Source organism: Coenobita brevimanus, chromosome 50 (assembly GCF_032717465.1).
Source record: "Coenobita brevimanus isolate Jiangsu-jjx chromosome 50, ASM3271746v2, whole genome shotgun sequence".
In the NCBI taxonomy this organism is placed as follows: Eukaryota; Metazoa; Arthropoda; class Malacostraca; order Decapoda; family Coenobitidae; genus Coenobita; species Coenobita brevimanus.
This window is the reverse complement of record NC_137003.1, coordinates 38132557-38148063: the sequence shown is the minus strand read 5'-3', so window position 1 is coordinate 38148063 and position 15507 is coordinate 38132557. Positions and strand designations below refer to the sequence as shown.

At 42.6% G+C, this 15507-nt stretch overlaps 1 protein-coding gene across 7 annotated transcripts in view; it reads left to right on the top strand.

The window, feature by feature from the left end:
* The window catches only part of LOC145399809 (uncharacterized), a 74881-nt gene that overhangs the window by 37951 nt on the left and 21423 nt on the right, over positions 1-15507 (top strand). For 6 of the 7 annotated variants that reach the window (XR_013897337.1, XR_013897336.1, XM_080272362.1 and 3 more), the window contains 3 exons: positions 3170-3292; positions 9161-9400; positions 9763-9927. Coding sequence is in view for 4 of the 7 variants with exons in the window: in XM_080272362.1 (XP_080128488.1) it covers positions 3170-3292; positions 9161-9400; positions 9763-9927 (528 nt within the window). In the remaining 3 variants the exon portion in view is untranslated. Of the gene's footprint in view, positions 1-3169; positions 3293-9160; positions 9401-9762; positions 9928-10214; positions 10323-15507 lie in introns of all 7 variants that reach the window. The other variant, XR_013897338.1, reaches the window with a different exon arrangement.

The window sequence follows — 15507 nt, the reverse complement described above, 5'->3', positions numbered from 1 at the left end:
ATTTTGATACCGGTATGCTTAATTCAAAATTCTAAACAGTTTTGCTCTATCACCTCGTAGTTTTTTTGCTTTCACATATACCTTTTTTTATTATAATGCATATATTTATAATATAATGAGTTTATTTCATATATTAAAATGGCATATTACAGAACGAATCAAAACAGACACAGAACACCGACAGAACTATAAATTACCATTACTTGGATATAAGCATATATACACACCATAGTACTACAGACAGTCAGAAGTGAGTTTTTTTGGACGATCTGGTGTACTTTACCTCCGGGATGTCGCGTAGGAGCATCCAGCAGAAGTCCCCCATCATGCTGGGGTTCCACTTGCCTTGGTAGCTGCCCTCCATCTTAGTAATATCTTGGTGGAACCTTTCCCCATGTTCATCACTTATTGCTCCGAGGTTCTGGGGGAAGAAGTTGAGGTGGGAATGGAGAAAGTGAATCTTGAGAGACATTCGGCACCCCATATCCTGAAAAGCCTGCAACAACTTCTCGACATGCCCTTGGTAATCTAGTGCCTGTGTATTACCAAGGAAGCCATGGCAGACTACCTTAAATGCTTCCCATGCTCTCAATTCCTTCAAGATGAGCTTCCCCTCAATACCGCATCCTTCAGCACCTCCCGGATCTGAGGTCCGATGAAGATGCCCTCCTTGAGCCTAGCAGAACTGAGAGCTGGGAACAGAGTGCACAGATGTTGGAATGCAGCGTCATCCTTGTCCATGGCCTTCTTGAAATTCTTCATAAGGCCAAGCTTGATATGAAGAGGGGGAAGAAGCATCTTGTTCATGTCCACCAGAGGATTTTCTTGGGCACTGTGTTTCCCAGGCACGAAAGTGCTCCTAGACCCCCAGTCCTTCTGCGTGTAGTGCTTGACATTTCGAATCTGAAATCAGCACCCCAAAATTAGGTTATAACACCTAATTTCATGCTTGCCTCAAATTTTTTGTAATCCTGTGGTATAATCGAGGGATTACTGTAATGGAAACAGAGGAGAAGTTTGAGCAGTGGGGAGAGGACATGGGGACAAAGGGTTTGAGAGGAGAGTGGATGTGGGTAAACCTTTACTCAGTATAGACTAATTTGTTCACAGATTCACATCATCTCATATGTCACCTCTGATTCATCATAGAAATTTTTCTTTTGTTGATAAAATGGTGATCTGCATCACACAGTATTGTATGTTTATACTTATTCATAAACTTAACACTGACCCTCCATGAGTCCCAGATGGTGGCTGAGTGAGCGCAGATTTATGGACAAGTTGGTAGATGCAGAGTATAAGGTAATGGTCAGCAAGGCAGATGGTGACTGTGGTGGTAAGAGAATGTCCTTGTGCTGTATGTAGGAAGGATATGAGTAGTAACTCAGTTCCGTGTACTGGCTGGTACAGATGAATACATAGATAAGGAACACAAAATGTGCAGTGGTGTGCAGGGTAGGGTTCAAAATGTAAACTTTTTAGTGTGGCCTGTGCATGGAGAATTACATTAATGCTCTTAGACTGGACAGTGTTGTCTTCATTGGTGTTCCCCTGGTGTATGTGAAAAGAGTGCTATCTTGATGAGATGATCAGTACTTGGCATGCAGCAGAGACAATCCCAGCTGCCAGAATCAAGTGGTTGGAAGAAGTTCAGTGAACTGTTGCCTTTCCTAATGAAAAGAAGACTAGCACTTCACAAATAGGGACAGGTGTATGCTACCTGTATAAGGTAGGCTATACAGCATTACAAGGTGAAATGATAACAGTACTATTAGCTTGCTGGTGTAACGGTAACTGTCCACATGAAGTCCAATGCAGGATCATCCTCTCCCTTGGAAAGAGAGAATGAGAGCTAAATAACTTTTCCCACTGCCAGTGAAATATGAATGGGGAAAGGGTGTCTGTAATGAAAGTGATATATGAAAGTTATAATTGTTCTATTGCTTATTTTTGTGTTTGTCAAGAATGTATATGCTTATGTCATCATATTGAACCAACAGGGTGCAGTCATATGCAGGTGTATGAAGGACATAATACTGAACAAGCATTCACATTAAATGGCCACCATGGCTTGGTTTTCAAATGCTCGCATATTGTAAGATAAGTGTGCTGCTGTATCACTTAGTCATATCTGGCACTGATTAGTTAATAGCACCCCAGGCACCAAGATCAGTAAGTCATTGAAATCTCTGGGGATACTGATAGTTCTTAACCCGTGGATTGCGAGCCACAGCTCAGGCTGGGTAGGTGTCACGTTGCGAGCCACAGCTCAGGCTGTGCTGGCTGTGCATCACCGTTAACTACTCGACCCTTTGCAAACTTACACATGGCGCTGCGCAGAGAGAGAGAGATTTTTTTCTTTTCACATGATGCCCTGGAAGTTTATACTAAACATTTTTTTTTTTTTTTTTCACTACTCCCCTTCGTAAACTTAAACAGGGCCCTACGCAAAGTTGGAGAGAGAAAGAGATTATTATTTTTTTTTTCACCAGATGATGCCCTGGATGTTTATCTTTGAGTTTATAATAAACAAAAACTAAGAAATACACTTTTTTCTTCATATTTTTTGCACACCATGGGGTGGGATAATAAAAGGTAATTGTGCAATCCACGGGTTAATTAACAAAGATAATGGCATGATATATCCAAGGGGAGGCTGGAGTTTGTTGCTCACGTAATGACACTCAGGGATGAGTGAGGCTGGTCACACTCATCTTAAATGTTAGAACCAACTTGCCTAGCCCTGGGATTCTATGTTCTTTATGGGGCAGCACAGGGTTGGATGATGTATGTATGTATGTATATATGTAAAATGTAAGACATTATGGTATTTTCATTTCTGACATTGAAGTTCACCTGGTAAATTATAAAGCCGAGTTCTGGATAGAGTTTCTCTCAGTAAGGAAGACTGCTGGGATACAATATGGTATTATGGTACTGTATTTACAGTATATAAGAGATTCAGTGAATTGTTATGATGTAAGGAAAGACTAGCAATACTTGCTGTTCAAGGACCCTCTGCTCCTGATGGGGAAACACAGGATTGCAAAATGGATGGATAGATGGACAGTAACTACTGTATGCTATGTCTATGATCTACAGTAGATTTCGTTTAAGATCTATCACCTTTACTGACAACCTTCCTATCAACAATGTAGCTAATTTTCAGGTGTGTGTGACATGCTGTGAGACTCTGCAAACACTCACACTGGTCAACCTCACCAAAATGGCGAACACCCTCCTCCATCCTGGGGCTTTTATTAACCTCCAAACACTCATCATATCACCACAGGTATGTTAACTAAATGTCTAACCATGATCTCATCTCTGTAGATGACTCCACATGTACTATCAATGACCAGAATTCATTTGGCAAATCACCAGTTTGCTAACCTGTCACCAAATATTAATAATAAAGTACCAGTTTCTAAGCTTTTCAACCCTTTTACTACATACACACGGATATATTTTGTAGGTGACCTCACTTTTGTAACAAAGTAAAATCAGGGTTCCAGTCTATCAACATTTATGTTGTTGGGCACCAATAATTAGTTATATTTATATTTTAAAACAGCTAGAGCTCTGCTAGTGCCATTTTTATTACCTGGAAAAAATGTACATAACTTCTATTCTGCATACTAAAATTTCAATAATTTTATAATCCTTTAGCAGGCTAGACACCATCATCATCATCACCATCATCCCAGACACACTGTTTCTTCCTGGGAAACCTCCCAACAGGGGATGGCCATGACAAAGCTGCCTCCAGGCTACTATGCCTTATGCTCACTGTCTCAATAACGCCTCTTCTTTTTCACTCTTTTCTGTGTCATGTGATATGTTTCACTCTTTTCAAAACAGTCATTTACACTCACTCTGATTGTACTGACTTACTGTTTCGAATCAGTTGGAATTAGTCTCAGTTGCTGTTCATGGTCACTCTGCTCATCACAGAGTGGCTTCACTTTTATCACTTTAAGGATATATGTAATACTTTTCCCTCCCTGGGTCTTCCCTAGCATCTCTCTTCATATCTGTGCTGCTTAGTACATTACATGTGCATGTTTTGTTATAATACACAGTTTGCTTTCTGATGTTTACTTTCATTGTCACACTGGAGCACAACTAGTGCAACTGCAGCCTGGTTTTTAAGTGCTAACACTCGGTCTCTTGGGTATATTGACAGCTGTCACCAAGGCAGACTTAGCCTTCATCAACAGCATTATCTTGGGTAAGCATGCCAATCTGCACTTGAAATCTGTGCACTGGGGAGACTCCTAGGGTTGGTAATAGCCCATTCCATTTGTTAATATAGTCACACATAAAATGACTATGTGACTACAACAGCAGCACCCTCATGCATGGCCCCTGGGCACTGCATTTTAAAATAAAGAATGTGCTCTAATTTGCCCATGTCCTCATGAAGTGTGGATTAAAGAGTGGGTCTGTGACTCTTCACTAGGGGCACCAGGGAGGATGTCCACATGACATCCTATTGTTTTCTCAAAACACCATTCATTTGTCCAATTAAATCATTCCTACACCTTAAGGAAGTTTGTTACAGTTGGAGGTAGGGAGCATCCCTCCTTAGATTCCTCATTTTACTCAAACTAACATGGTTTGTAACCATGGCAGGACCTGCCTTACTTGGAACATTAGTACTGTGCACAGCTGCAGGTACTCCCTGTACAGTATTCCTGCTTCTGTGAGGGTGAAGTGGTAGATGCCCTTTCCCTTTCCACCCCATTTTCCACAAGTCCTCAGTACCAGAGCATAACTGCATAGCATTTTCATAAGCCATTAGTCACTGACATGTTGCTGACGGACATGCCAGAAACTGTGGAGAGAGGAATACCAATTGTATGATTTCCTTGAGGCAGTGTGTTTATAATTTTGTAAGTGCTTTTAAACTACCATTCCTAAATACAGTAATCCCTCCACTATCCAATGTAATAAAGCCAAAGGCATGCCCGGAAAGTGGTCCCATCCGGATAGTGGGCCCCAGCATCCTGGACTTCTACTTATGGACCCTAACCTAGCCTGACTCAGAAAAACACCTATACAACTCTCTACTGGACATGCATAGCACCTATTTAAGACCCAATTCACACCAATAAGGGACATAAAAGACTGAAATAAATGCAAAGGAACCAGAAAATTAGGATTTAGAGATACAACAAGTCCCTGGCTCCAGGACTGGTACTTATGGACCCTAAACTAGCCTAACTCAGAAAAACACCTTCCTACTGGACATGCATAGCACCTAAGACCCTAGTCACACCAATAAGGGACATAAAAGAGCGAAATGAGGTTTTAGAGGTAAGTATGGAAAATACAGTACAATATGAAACATTCTGGGTACTTACAACAAGTCCCTGGCCATCTCGATGAATAACCCGCCTCCTCTCAGACTCTGACATTAAAAAGGAGTACCTGAAGCTCCTGCAATACACTGTACATGAAGTCTTGCACTGAACTCAGTCAGTTGCACTCATAATTCCATTTTCTTAACACTGCGCACCCTAGTATTACTAGCTCTCCATTGTACTTTAATGAAATCAGTGTTGCACTCTGCACTTAAGTCTTTGCACTCAGAAATCCATTTTCTTAACACTACACACTCTAGTCTAATTTGTGCTCCATTGTACATTAATAAAATCAGTGTTGCACTCTGCACTTAACCCGTCACGTCCCGACCACTTTCGCACCTCCGACAGCCCGTAGTCCCGACCATTTTTGGAATTTTTTTTTTTTTGGCTAAAACCTCCGCTTTTGGTGAGAAACATCGAAAATTCATGGAGAAATTGCTCACCTGGGGTTTAAAATACTCAATACAGGTAGGAGTACCTCCTTACCTTACAGGGTTTTCTATCAGGCTGGCTGCAAAGAAAATGAGTTCTATGGGAGGATAACTATTCCACACCACTCCTAAACGGTATTTATTTATTTATTTGGTATGAATTTATATGTAGTACGAGAGTATATTGGTTTTCAAACAGTAATATAGGCATTATAAGCATTGTTTCACTCAGTAACTCATCACCATTCCTGACCTTCTTTTGCCACATTACCTGATCATCATTTCTGACTGTTTCTTCCTCTATTGCTATGTAAACTTTGTCCTCCACATTGTCATCGATTGGGGAATCACTCTGGCCCTGAATGTCTTTATTGGCCAGGTCACTGGTAACAGGTGAATTGCCGAGACAATGGCTTGCGGGGGGGGGGGGAGTAGGTTATGCGGTGTAAGGCATTGTCCCTGTTTGGCATCTTGTAGAGGAATAGAGGAAGGTGTCCCGTGTATACTTACGAAAAATCACGCGCGAAAATTGAAAACTGTGCAAATTAGGGACCTTGCAATTGCAAAACGTACCAGTACATCGACAGGACTGGCAAATGCAAAATGTTGAAACGTACCCATACATTGACGGGACGTCTCAGGTTAAGTCTTTGCACTCACAATTCTAATTTCTTAACACTGTGCACTGTTTTTTTCAGTGCACAACATTGTAAATTCCCGTGTGGTCTAGTGGCGAGTTCTTGCTGTTTATTCACTGTCAGAGTCTGAGAGCAACTGATGCAAGTGGCCTAGGGGTGCTTGCTGGGACGTGGTAATAGAGTACCCACTGCAGACGACTCTGAAGAGAGGCGCAAACTCACATCCAGTGGCGACTCCACTGTGCCTGATGTGCTGGACTGTGGCTCAGAGGATGAGGGCCTGCCTTGGAGAGGCAATGGTGTGGAGCCAGGGCTGGGCACAGCAGGGGTCACGGGTCTGAAAAAGCTGTCAATGGGTGATTGACACAAGGAACAATGATTTTGGTGATTAATGATGCACTGCCTGAAAGCGCGCACCTCCTCCACAAGTCCCAAGGGCCTCATCTCCCTGTCGCAGTCCGGGGGTTCCAGGTAATCGAGAATGAACTCTACGCGTTCCCGGAGTGTGCTTAGCTTGGGGATAGCTGGAGTAGTGTCACGCTGAGAGGAGTCCACATCATCGTCACTGTCCTCATCGGAATCTTCAAGCTGGGCACTGGCACCTGCAACTGAAGATGAAATCTCGATATCAGACATGGTCTGATACCCAGGATCGCCCTCATTGTCATCCAACCACTCACCCACTTCGTTCACATCAACATTGTCGCCATGCGCACGTAGACGTGCATGGAAGTCATCCATGTTGAAACCTAGAAAATCGTGCTCCACATCCGCTCCGAGAAGCAGACAAGACCAACCATTTTCTAGAGTCTTGACAGGGACTTCCTTCCATGCACTGGCCCAGTTGTAGATTGCAGACTTGATGTTGTAGTGGCGAAAGTTTTCCAAAGTCCGCTGGCCTCGCATGTCCTGTCCCTCCCTGTGCTCGTCCTTGTCCTCGAGAACAACCATCTCCTCATCCAGGAACTTCCTTCGGTACAGCCTCTTCATTACCATGATCATTCCTTGGTCCATTTGTTGGATGAAAGCAGTCGTATTAGGTGGCATGAACATGCACCTAATGTGGCCATTCTCAGTCACCAACTCCTTGTTGCACGGGTGGGCAGGTGCATTATCCAAGAGAAGGAGGGCCTTTACCTGGTCGTGCGGGATTCCCAGTTTCTCCGTCTGGTTATGGATGACCTCCATGACGAAATGGCGGTGGAACAAGTCTTTGAAGATCTTGGCTGTGAACCAAGCCTTCAAAGAATGGTACCAAATGACAGGAAGGACATCCATCACCCCATGAAGACACGAAGGCTGCTTTGCACGGCCAACAATAACGGGCTTGAGTCGGTGCATGCCGTTAGCATTGGCACAACACAAAGCAGATATCCGTTGCTTGGAGAGCTTGCGGCCAGGTACACGTTTCTCCGTCTCCTCAGCTAGAGTATTCTTAGGCAAAGAGTGATAGAATAAACCAGTTTCGTCAGTGTTGTAGACTTGACCGAGAGTGAGGCTCTCCCTGTCGATCAGGCCCATCACCTTGTGCCGAAACTCCTCTACTCCATCCTCGTTGACGTCCAAAGCTTCGCCATGGGACTTATGGTTGGTAAGGCCATGTCGTAACTTGAACGTGAAGAGCTAACCCTCGGATGCCTTGAAGTCTAGGGCGTCGTGAAGCCTTGCGAACATCTCAGCTGCAGCCTTCAGTTCCGTGCCACGCACCAGCACACCAGCATCATGTTGCTGTCGATACCGGGGAGTAAACGTCATCTTCCTCTCCACGTAGCGTTTGATTTTCGACTAGAAGTCAGCCGTGAACTGCATGAGTTTGTCCTGGGATCTCTTGATATCAAACAAAGTAGATTGGGCCAGGTTGAAGTCACGGAGGATGCGTGTGGTCGACCATCCCGCATCCACCTTGTCCAATATCTCCCTCTTCTTCTCCAGAATCAAAACCACTCTTTCCCTCTTCTTAGGCGGCAGGGCCATCATCACACACACGAAGAAGAGGCAGGAGAGCCTGCAGCATGTAGGGCACCACCACAAAAGTGAGCACGAGGGTGGCCATGGTGACGAGCGTGCACTCACAAGAGACGGGCGGTAAGTAGGGAGGATGCAGGGGCGCTGTAGCGGACAGCGGCAGAACTACGCACCAAAACATAGCTGGTCTGTGCCACGCGTGCCGAGTTCAAATTATGGGGGGTGAAAAGTCAGATTTTTTTTCAAACTTTTTGGGATTTTTGGGCAATTTTGGGAATACTTAATCTCGGGACCAAAATGTCCGGTAAGTGCGGTGTCCGGATAGTGGGCATCCGGATAGTACGTGGATTACTGCACAGTATTTATCTAAACAGCTTCTCCTGTATGAGTTCTTCCATCTCGTTTTATCATATTATGGTATAATTAAAAAACTAATTCTTGAAACTCACACATTCTTCTTTGCTATCCTTCATTCTAAAATGGTCGAGTACCTGCTCACCTCCAGTTGTTTAATACTTTATACCATATTGTTTTCTATAGCTTGACATAGCCCACACATAATGTTCACAACTTATTTACCACTTCTCTTTATATATCACATTTTGAAAGATCAGAGTGTTTCTTTAGTTTTTTATTATTAATACTGTATATTATTACCTTTTTGAAAGCGAGAGAGAGAGAGAGAGAGAGAGCAGTGCTTTTATTATGATGATGGTAACAATGATGATGACTAATGAACATGATAATCCTACTTCAGAACATTGGAGAGGACTTACTGGAGCTGTTAGGTGAGTCCCGTCTGCGCAACCTTCACATCGTCCAGAACAAGTATACTGAAAATGGCCGTGCTCTCCATTACAAGGCTTGGAAGCAGTGTCGCGCAGCAAACCCAAAACTCCGTGTGCATCTCTGCACTGAGGGAGGCACAAAAAAAGAGATAATCTTACAGCCTCGAGCTCCAGTTAAAAGTATTGTTTATGATTCACCTTATGCTAAAGTAAGAATTTCTCCTGATTTTATAAATTATACAACTGTAATATATACTGAGACACTTGTATGTCTTGTATGTGCACCTGTAATACATATTGCGCAAATTACATTACTACATCTTGTTCCTACATTTGTAATACATTCTGAGAAAATTACATTGATATATCTTGTAAGTACACCTTTAATATACACTGAGTAAATTACATTGATATTTCTTTTAAGGTTTAAGTATTCTTTAATCATTTACTTGCTTAATTTAAGACATAGTTAATATTAATATGCAACTTGAATGATGTAGCATACTGATATACTCGAACTGAAGTTTAATGATATATAATGTGACTTTTTTTTTTTTTCTCCCACCCATAGATTACACCTCGTGTGATGCTGAGCATCATTGAGAAGTACAAGCAGGATCTGGAGGTTTTTGCTCATAAGCAGCTACCCAGGTTCCACATGCCCAGGTCTTTCCATGATAGAAGTGATTCCTCCCTCCTGTTATTGGTCCGCCTCTGCCCATACATCCACACTTTGGTAAACACTTTTGCCACGTTATATATTACATGTTATTCTGTAGTTGTCTAGTATATTTTATATATTCTCTGATCATACTGAAAGTAACTTTTGTTATTAGATTAAATTAGTGAAAATAACTTTGTTATTAGATTAAATAGGTAATATATAATGCACATATATACAGTATGATAAATACTGCATGTAATTAATTGCAGGTAGCAAGTAACTGGCTAGTGCCAACCATGAGAAATTCTATAATTCTACAAACTTGGAAACTAGCCACATGGTCATTACTTTTTCGGCAGGGAACTCACCCAGAAGTATAAAGAAACACTGAAATCTGAGATTCTCGCACATCAGCCAAATTTCATACCCGGTACTTGTCTCAGATTTCTGCTGCATGCTTACAACAGGTATACCTAAGGATGAATGTGAAAGCATACTACCCACATACTCCCAATGTTTCATGATGTTGACCGAATAAAGGAGTGATGGGGCTGGGAATCCCACTCCTCTTGAATGACCTGGTCTCAGGACGTTGCACAACCTCAAATTTGGGTCCTATGTCCACCCAAGGCTGAGTAAGCTAAGCAGGCATGTATGGGTGTGTGGAATCCTTGAGATATTGTTGGTGGTGTGGCATGAGGCTCATCTGGACATAAATCCAATGGAATTGTAGGAAACTGGTCACTCCAGTTAGGCACTCCCAGAGATCTTCTGTTGAGCTTATGTTGAAGGATTATTTTTTGTGAAAGTGGGGTAGATGAGGTACAGTAATTGTGTTGTGGCGTGAGGGGCTGCTTTACAGTGAAGGCATAATGGATTGTGTATTATTTGTTTTAGCATTGAAGCTGGGTAGGGCTGGCTACGTACACTCGTGTCTCTCTGGGAAGAGCAGTTTGTAGGTTGAATGTCTGGTGGAGGTTCATGAAAGATGCTGTTTAGCTAGAGGTTATGATTGACTAAGGTGTGTTTGCGCATATGTTTGTAAAGTGTAGTGTTGGGTGTAGGAGGAGGGATGTTGTTAAGGCAGTCTCTGTAGCATCGGAGATTGTTTATTTTTTGTGGTGGTGATGATGCAACATGAAGTCACTAGGGTGGAATGGACCGTGCTGAAACAGTGACCTGTGTATCTATCATGTTCATATGGTCCTCGATAGAGAAAGCTTTTGTTTCTTAGTGCAAGTGATCTACATTTGTGTTCTTTGTAGATCCTGTTATTGTTCTGTGTCTAGTATTTTTTTCCATGTTTGTGGCAGCTTGGTTGGGACTTAATCTTGAGGTCACATAATTTATTGTTGTTAAGATGAAATGTTTACTTACTGTTTTCAGTTATTCCTTTTGTGGGAAGATAGTTGTGAGTGTTTTGGATGCATCACATTTATATGACTTAGCAGTGATGTTGCTTGTGTGTCAGAAGTCAGGGGTGCACCTGGGGGGGGGGGCACCAGGCCCAGGCCCCCCCTTTAGTTCTCTGGGTCCTTTAAAAATTTATATATATTTATTTCGATAACAGCAAAACATGAAAAATTGGCAAGTACAAACAAAGAGTAACACCTGAGCCAGCAGCTCCCTGACTCTAAACCTGCATGTGACCTCCCCGTAATTATCGGATTACCTGATCTCACCTCACTATGCCCCCCCCCCCCTTAGAAAATTCCTGGGTGCACCCCTGGAAGAAGTCATGCGTGTATCCAATGGAAGTGAAGGAAATTTGTGATGTTTCTAGAAGGGGATTGACTGGTTAAAGATGTTGGTAGCTCATGGAGGAAAAGGTTAACAAGAGTGGGTGACAGAACTGAGCTCTGTCTGAGGTGTGAATGAAGAGTGCAAATGAATAGACAGAGTGAAGCTTTCAAGGAAGGAAGATATGAGGCATTCCATTGAAGTTGGGCCAACAAACCAGAAATGGTGAAAAGGAACTACAGGTTCCAACATGTTCTCATGGCCTAGGTTCCAACATGTCCCCAAAAGAAACAGGTACAGTATTGGCCCTTTTAGCAGAGTCAAAAGTCAGTATATCTTGACCCCCAGGAATCAATGCAGTTACATTCAGCTGGCAACGGACAGTGCTCCCATGGGGGATGAAGAAGGGCCACTGGGCAAATATCTCAGCTAATGAGGCTCTTCTTGACCTGGGAATATGGCTTTTGAGCCATATACCAGTCAGTTTTATTGCATAATTTACAGATATAACAGCTATAATGATGTCCCCAAAATGATTCTTTTTGCTTATTTCTTGGTTATTTTATATTTATTATTATTATTACGCGTCGCTATATAAATGGCAAAGCCTGTTGTTTTCTTGAGTATTGTTATTGTTTTTCTTTGCACTTTTATTTTAACTTAGATCTTGATGATATGAGGTGCTCCGAGCCAGAGGGGCGACCATGCATTTTGCTTATTTGCTTTGACATCTAATCACCAAACTGTAATATACTTTAAACATGTCATGTTTACCATGATTTTAATCGTCTTGGCTAGCACTTTTAAGCTAAACAATAAAATGCATATAAGTCTAATTTTACCATTGTATAATTAGCCATGTCAAAGTTTAACAATTAATTACCAAAAATAAGCAAAATGCACAGTCGCCCCTCTGTCTCGGAGTGCCTCATATTATACAGGAAGGTACCCTAAGGTAACCTAAGTACCTGTGCCAAATATACAATTAATGACTTAGACCTATTTTTGAAGGTCTTATACTCATTTTTGGTGCAAAAATTGCATATTTAAATTGAAATATCTCAGAAACTAATTGAGATACAGCTGTTTGGTTGAAATCCTATGATAAAGAAGTTTGCTGAGAATTTTGGCTCAATATTTTTCCATTTAGCCGAATGGAAAGTACCAAATTCACATCTGCTCAGAGTTTTCTTTGTTGCACGTTTTAGAGAAAACCACAAAAGCTGTAAATATGTAACTTTACAGAAATATAGCTGTGGTCTCTCTTATTATGTGAAAGGAATATGGTTACAGGTACACATACAGTGAGCCAGTTATTGAGACAAAAGTAAGTGCCTGTGCATTATGCCACACCTTTTTCTTCAGATCTTGTTGATATTACACAAGAAGCTACCTTAGGTTAATCCATGTACATGTTCCATTTATGAATGATCTTGAACTACTTTTAAAGATCACAGACTTGTTTATGATGCCAATATTTTATAAATTATATACCATAAATAGTTATGGTGAAGCTTCCTTATTGTGGCTACACAATTAGTAAATAGATAACTAGTTATTATTATTGTTATCATCATCATCATCTGGACCTCCTTTCCCTCCTCAGGGCAGGATGAGGAGTAGCATTGTCCAGACAGCCCAAGTTTGCCCAGTCCAATGGGCCACACTTCCATCCACTCATCATTCAGGCCGCAGGAATCCTGGGTCTATTTGATACGCCAAAACACTTACCACATTCTGTAGTTTCACGTAAACATATCCGATATAGTCAATCCAAACGCTGTCAGGTTAAAAAGGGGTGCCAAATATCTGATCATGTACTTCTTCTCACAACATTCATCCAGCCAGCTCGATCTCTTGTCAGTCCCCTAGCCTCACCTACTTCCATACCTCTCTTCCTCACACATTCATCTTCCATATCCCTCCACCTTATTGTTATTATTACAGTATTATTATTATTTTTATAGGTGACTCTACACTGAGTGACAAGCCAAATGGTTTCCTGTACACCAGGAAACCATTTACTCTGCTGGGTTGTAACCATATTACCAAATTATGGCACCTGGTGGGTTAGTGGGCAATTAAGGCGCTCCAGTCGGATTGAGCCAGTGCAGGTTTATATCCATGGGGTGGTTGGGGTTTATTGCTCACATAATGCCACTCTTGGATGAGTGAGGCTGGTCACTCTCATCTTAAATGTCAGGATCAACTTGCCCAGCCCCAGGCTCCTACACTCCTCATCGGGCAACACTGGATTAGATGATGATGGTGGATGGATTTTTATTATCATTATTATCATCCACTCATTCGATGTAGTGCTGCTCTCGAGTGACTGCCGTTTTCTCTCTTCCTTCCTTCCTTTTCTGTCTTTCTTTCCTTCATTCTTTCCTCTTCCATCTGTCTGTGGGTGTCTCTGCCCTGAGTGACAAGCCAAATTGTTTCCTGTACACCAGGAAACCATTTGCTATGCTTTGTGGTAACCATATAACCAAACTATGGCGCCTCGTGGTTTAGTAGGTAACTAAGGCGCTCCAGCCAGATTAAGCGTGTGTAGGTTTATATCCAAGGGGTAGTTGGGATTCAATGCTCACATAATGCTACTCAGGGATGAGTGAGGCTGGTCACTCTCATCTTAAATATCAGGACCAACTTGCCTAGCCTGGGGCTCCTACGCTTCTCATGGGGCAACACCGGATTGGATGATGATGCTGGTAATGACGATGATGATGATGATGATGTGATCATCATCAACATCATCATCATCATCATCATCTAGTCCAGGGTTGCCCCATGAGGAACATAGGAGCCCGAGGCTAGGCATGTTGATCCTGACATTTAACCCCCTTAATGCCAAATCGCATCAGTTGATGCGATGAGAGTTTTATGCCAAATTGCCTAATCACATCAATTGAGTGGGGCCTGTAAAAAACTGCAGAGCTCTTCCTCCACCCTGATTATGATATAAATGGCTTCAGGCCAATGAGAACTCACCCCTGAGGTGGCATAAGGGGGGTCGGACCTCTGTGCCACCCTCTACCCCACTCCCTCACTCCCTCCTTGTCCCCCATCACCCTACCACCCCTCCATGCACCTGCATCTCTCCTCCCACCACCACTTGTGTCCCTTCCCTCCCACTTTCACCCCTCCTCCCACCCTGCTAGCTTTGTGCCCCCCCCCCAAACCCCACCCCATCCCTCCCTCCTTGTCCCTCACTACCCTCCAATCCCCTACAGACCCCCGAGAGGTATCAAGCTGCCAAGATGTTACAGAACACACTGAAGTGCTTTCTTTTCATGCGAAAAGTTGGTTATTTTTCCAACCCCCGTACCTACAGGCTTACTCCCTACAGCCTACTTTATCTCCCTACAGCCTAGTAATCCCCCCACACCTACATACACCTGTTTTCATGGTTGGTGTGACAAAACACTTTGAAATGACCTGTTTCAATATGAAAAATAGGTAGTTTTCACAATTTTCTCTTCTAGATTGTTTTTGAGGGGTAACTATTATAAACTTTTAAAATTTGACATGCGATTGTGTTGTAACTATTAGGCCTACAGGGGTGCAGATTGCACTATCAGGTGTGTAAATTCCTCCTCTTTAGCTAGAACACAATCAATTTGCCCTTGATGAAAGTCACCAAAACACCCCCGAATGGCAGTTGTGGGGGAGGACCTGCCTGAAATAATTGCGGTCTTAAGAGGTTAAGATGAGTGTGACCAGCCTCACTCATCCCTGAGTGGCATACCATGAGCAGTAAACCCCAACCACCCCTTGGATAAAAACCTGCACTGGCTCCATCTGACTGGAGCGCCTTAATTGCCCATTAAACCACCAGGAGCTATAATTTGGTAATATGGTTACCACCCAGCACAGTATAAGATTTCCTGGTGTACAGTAAACTATTTGGCT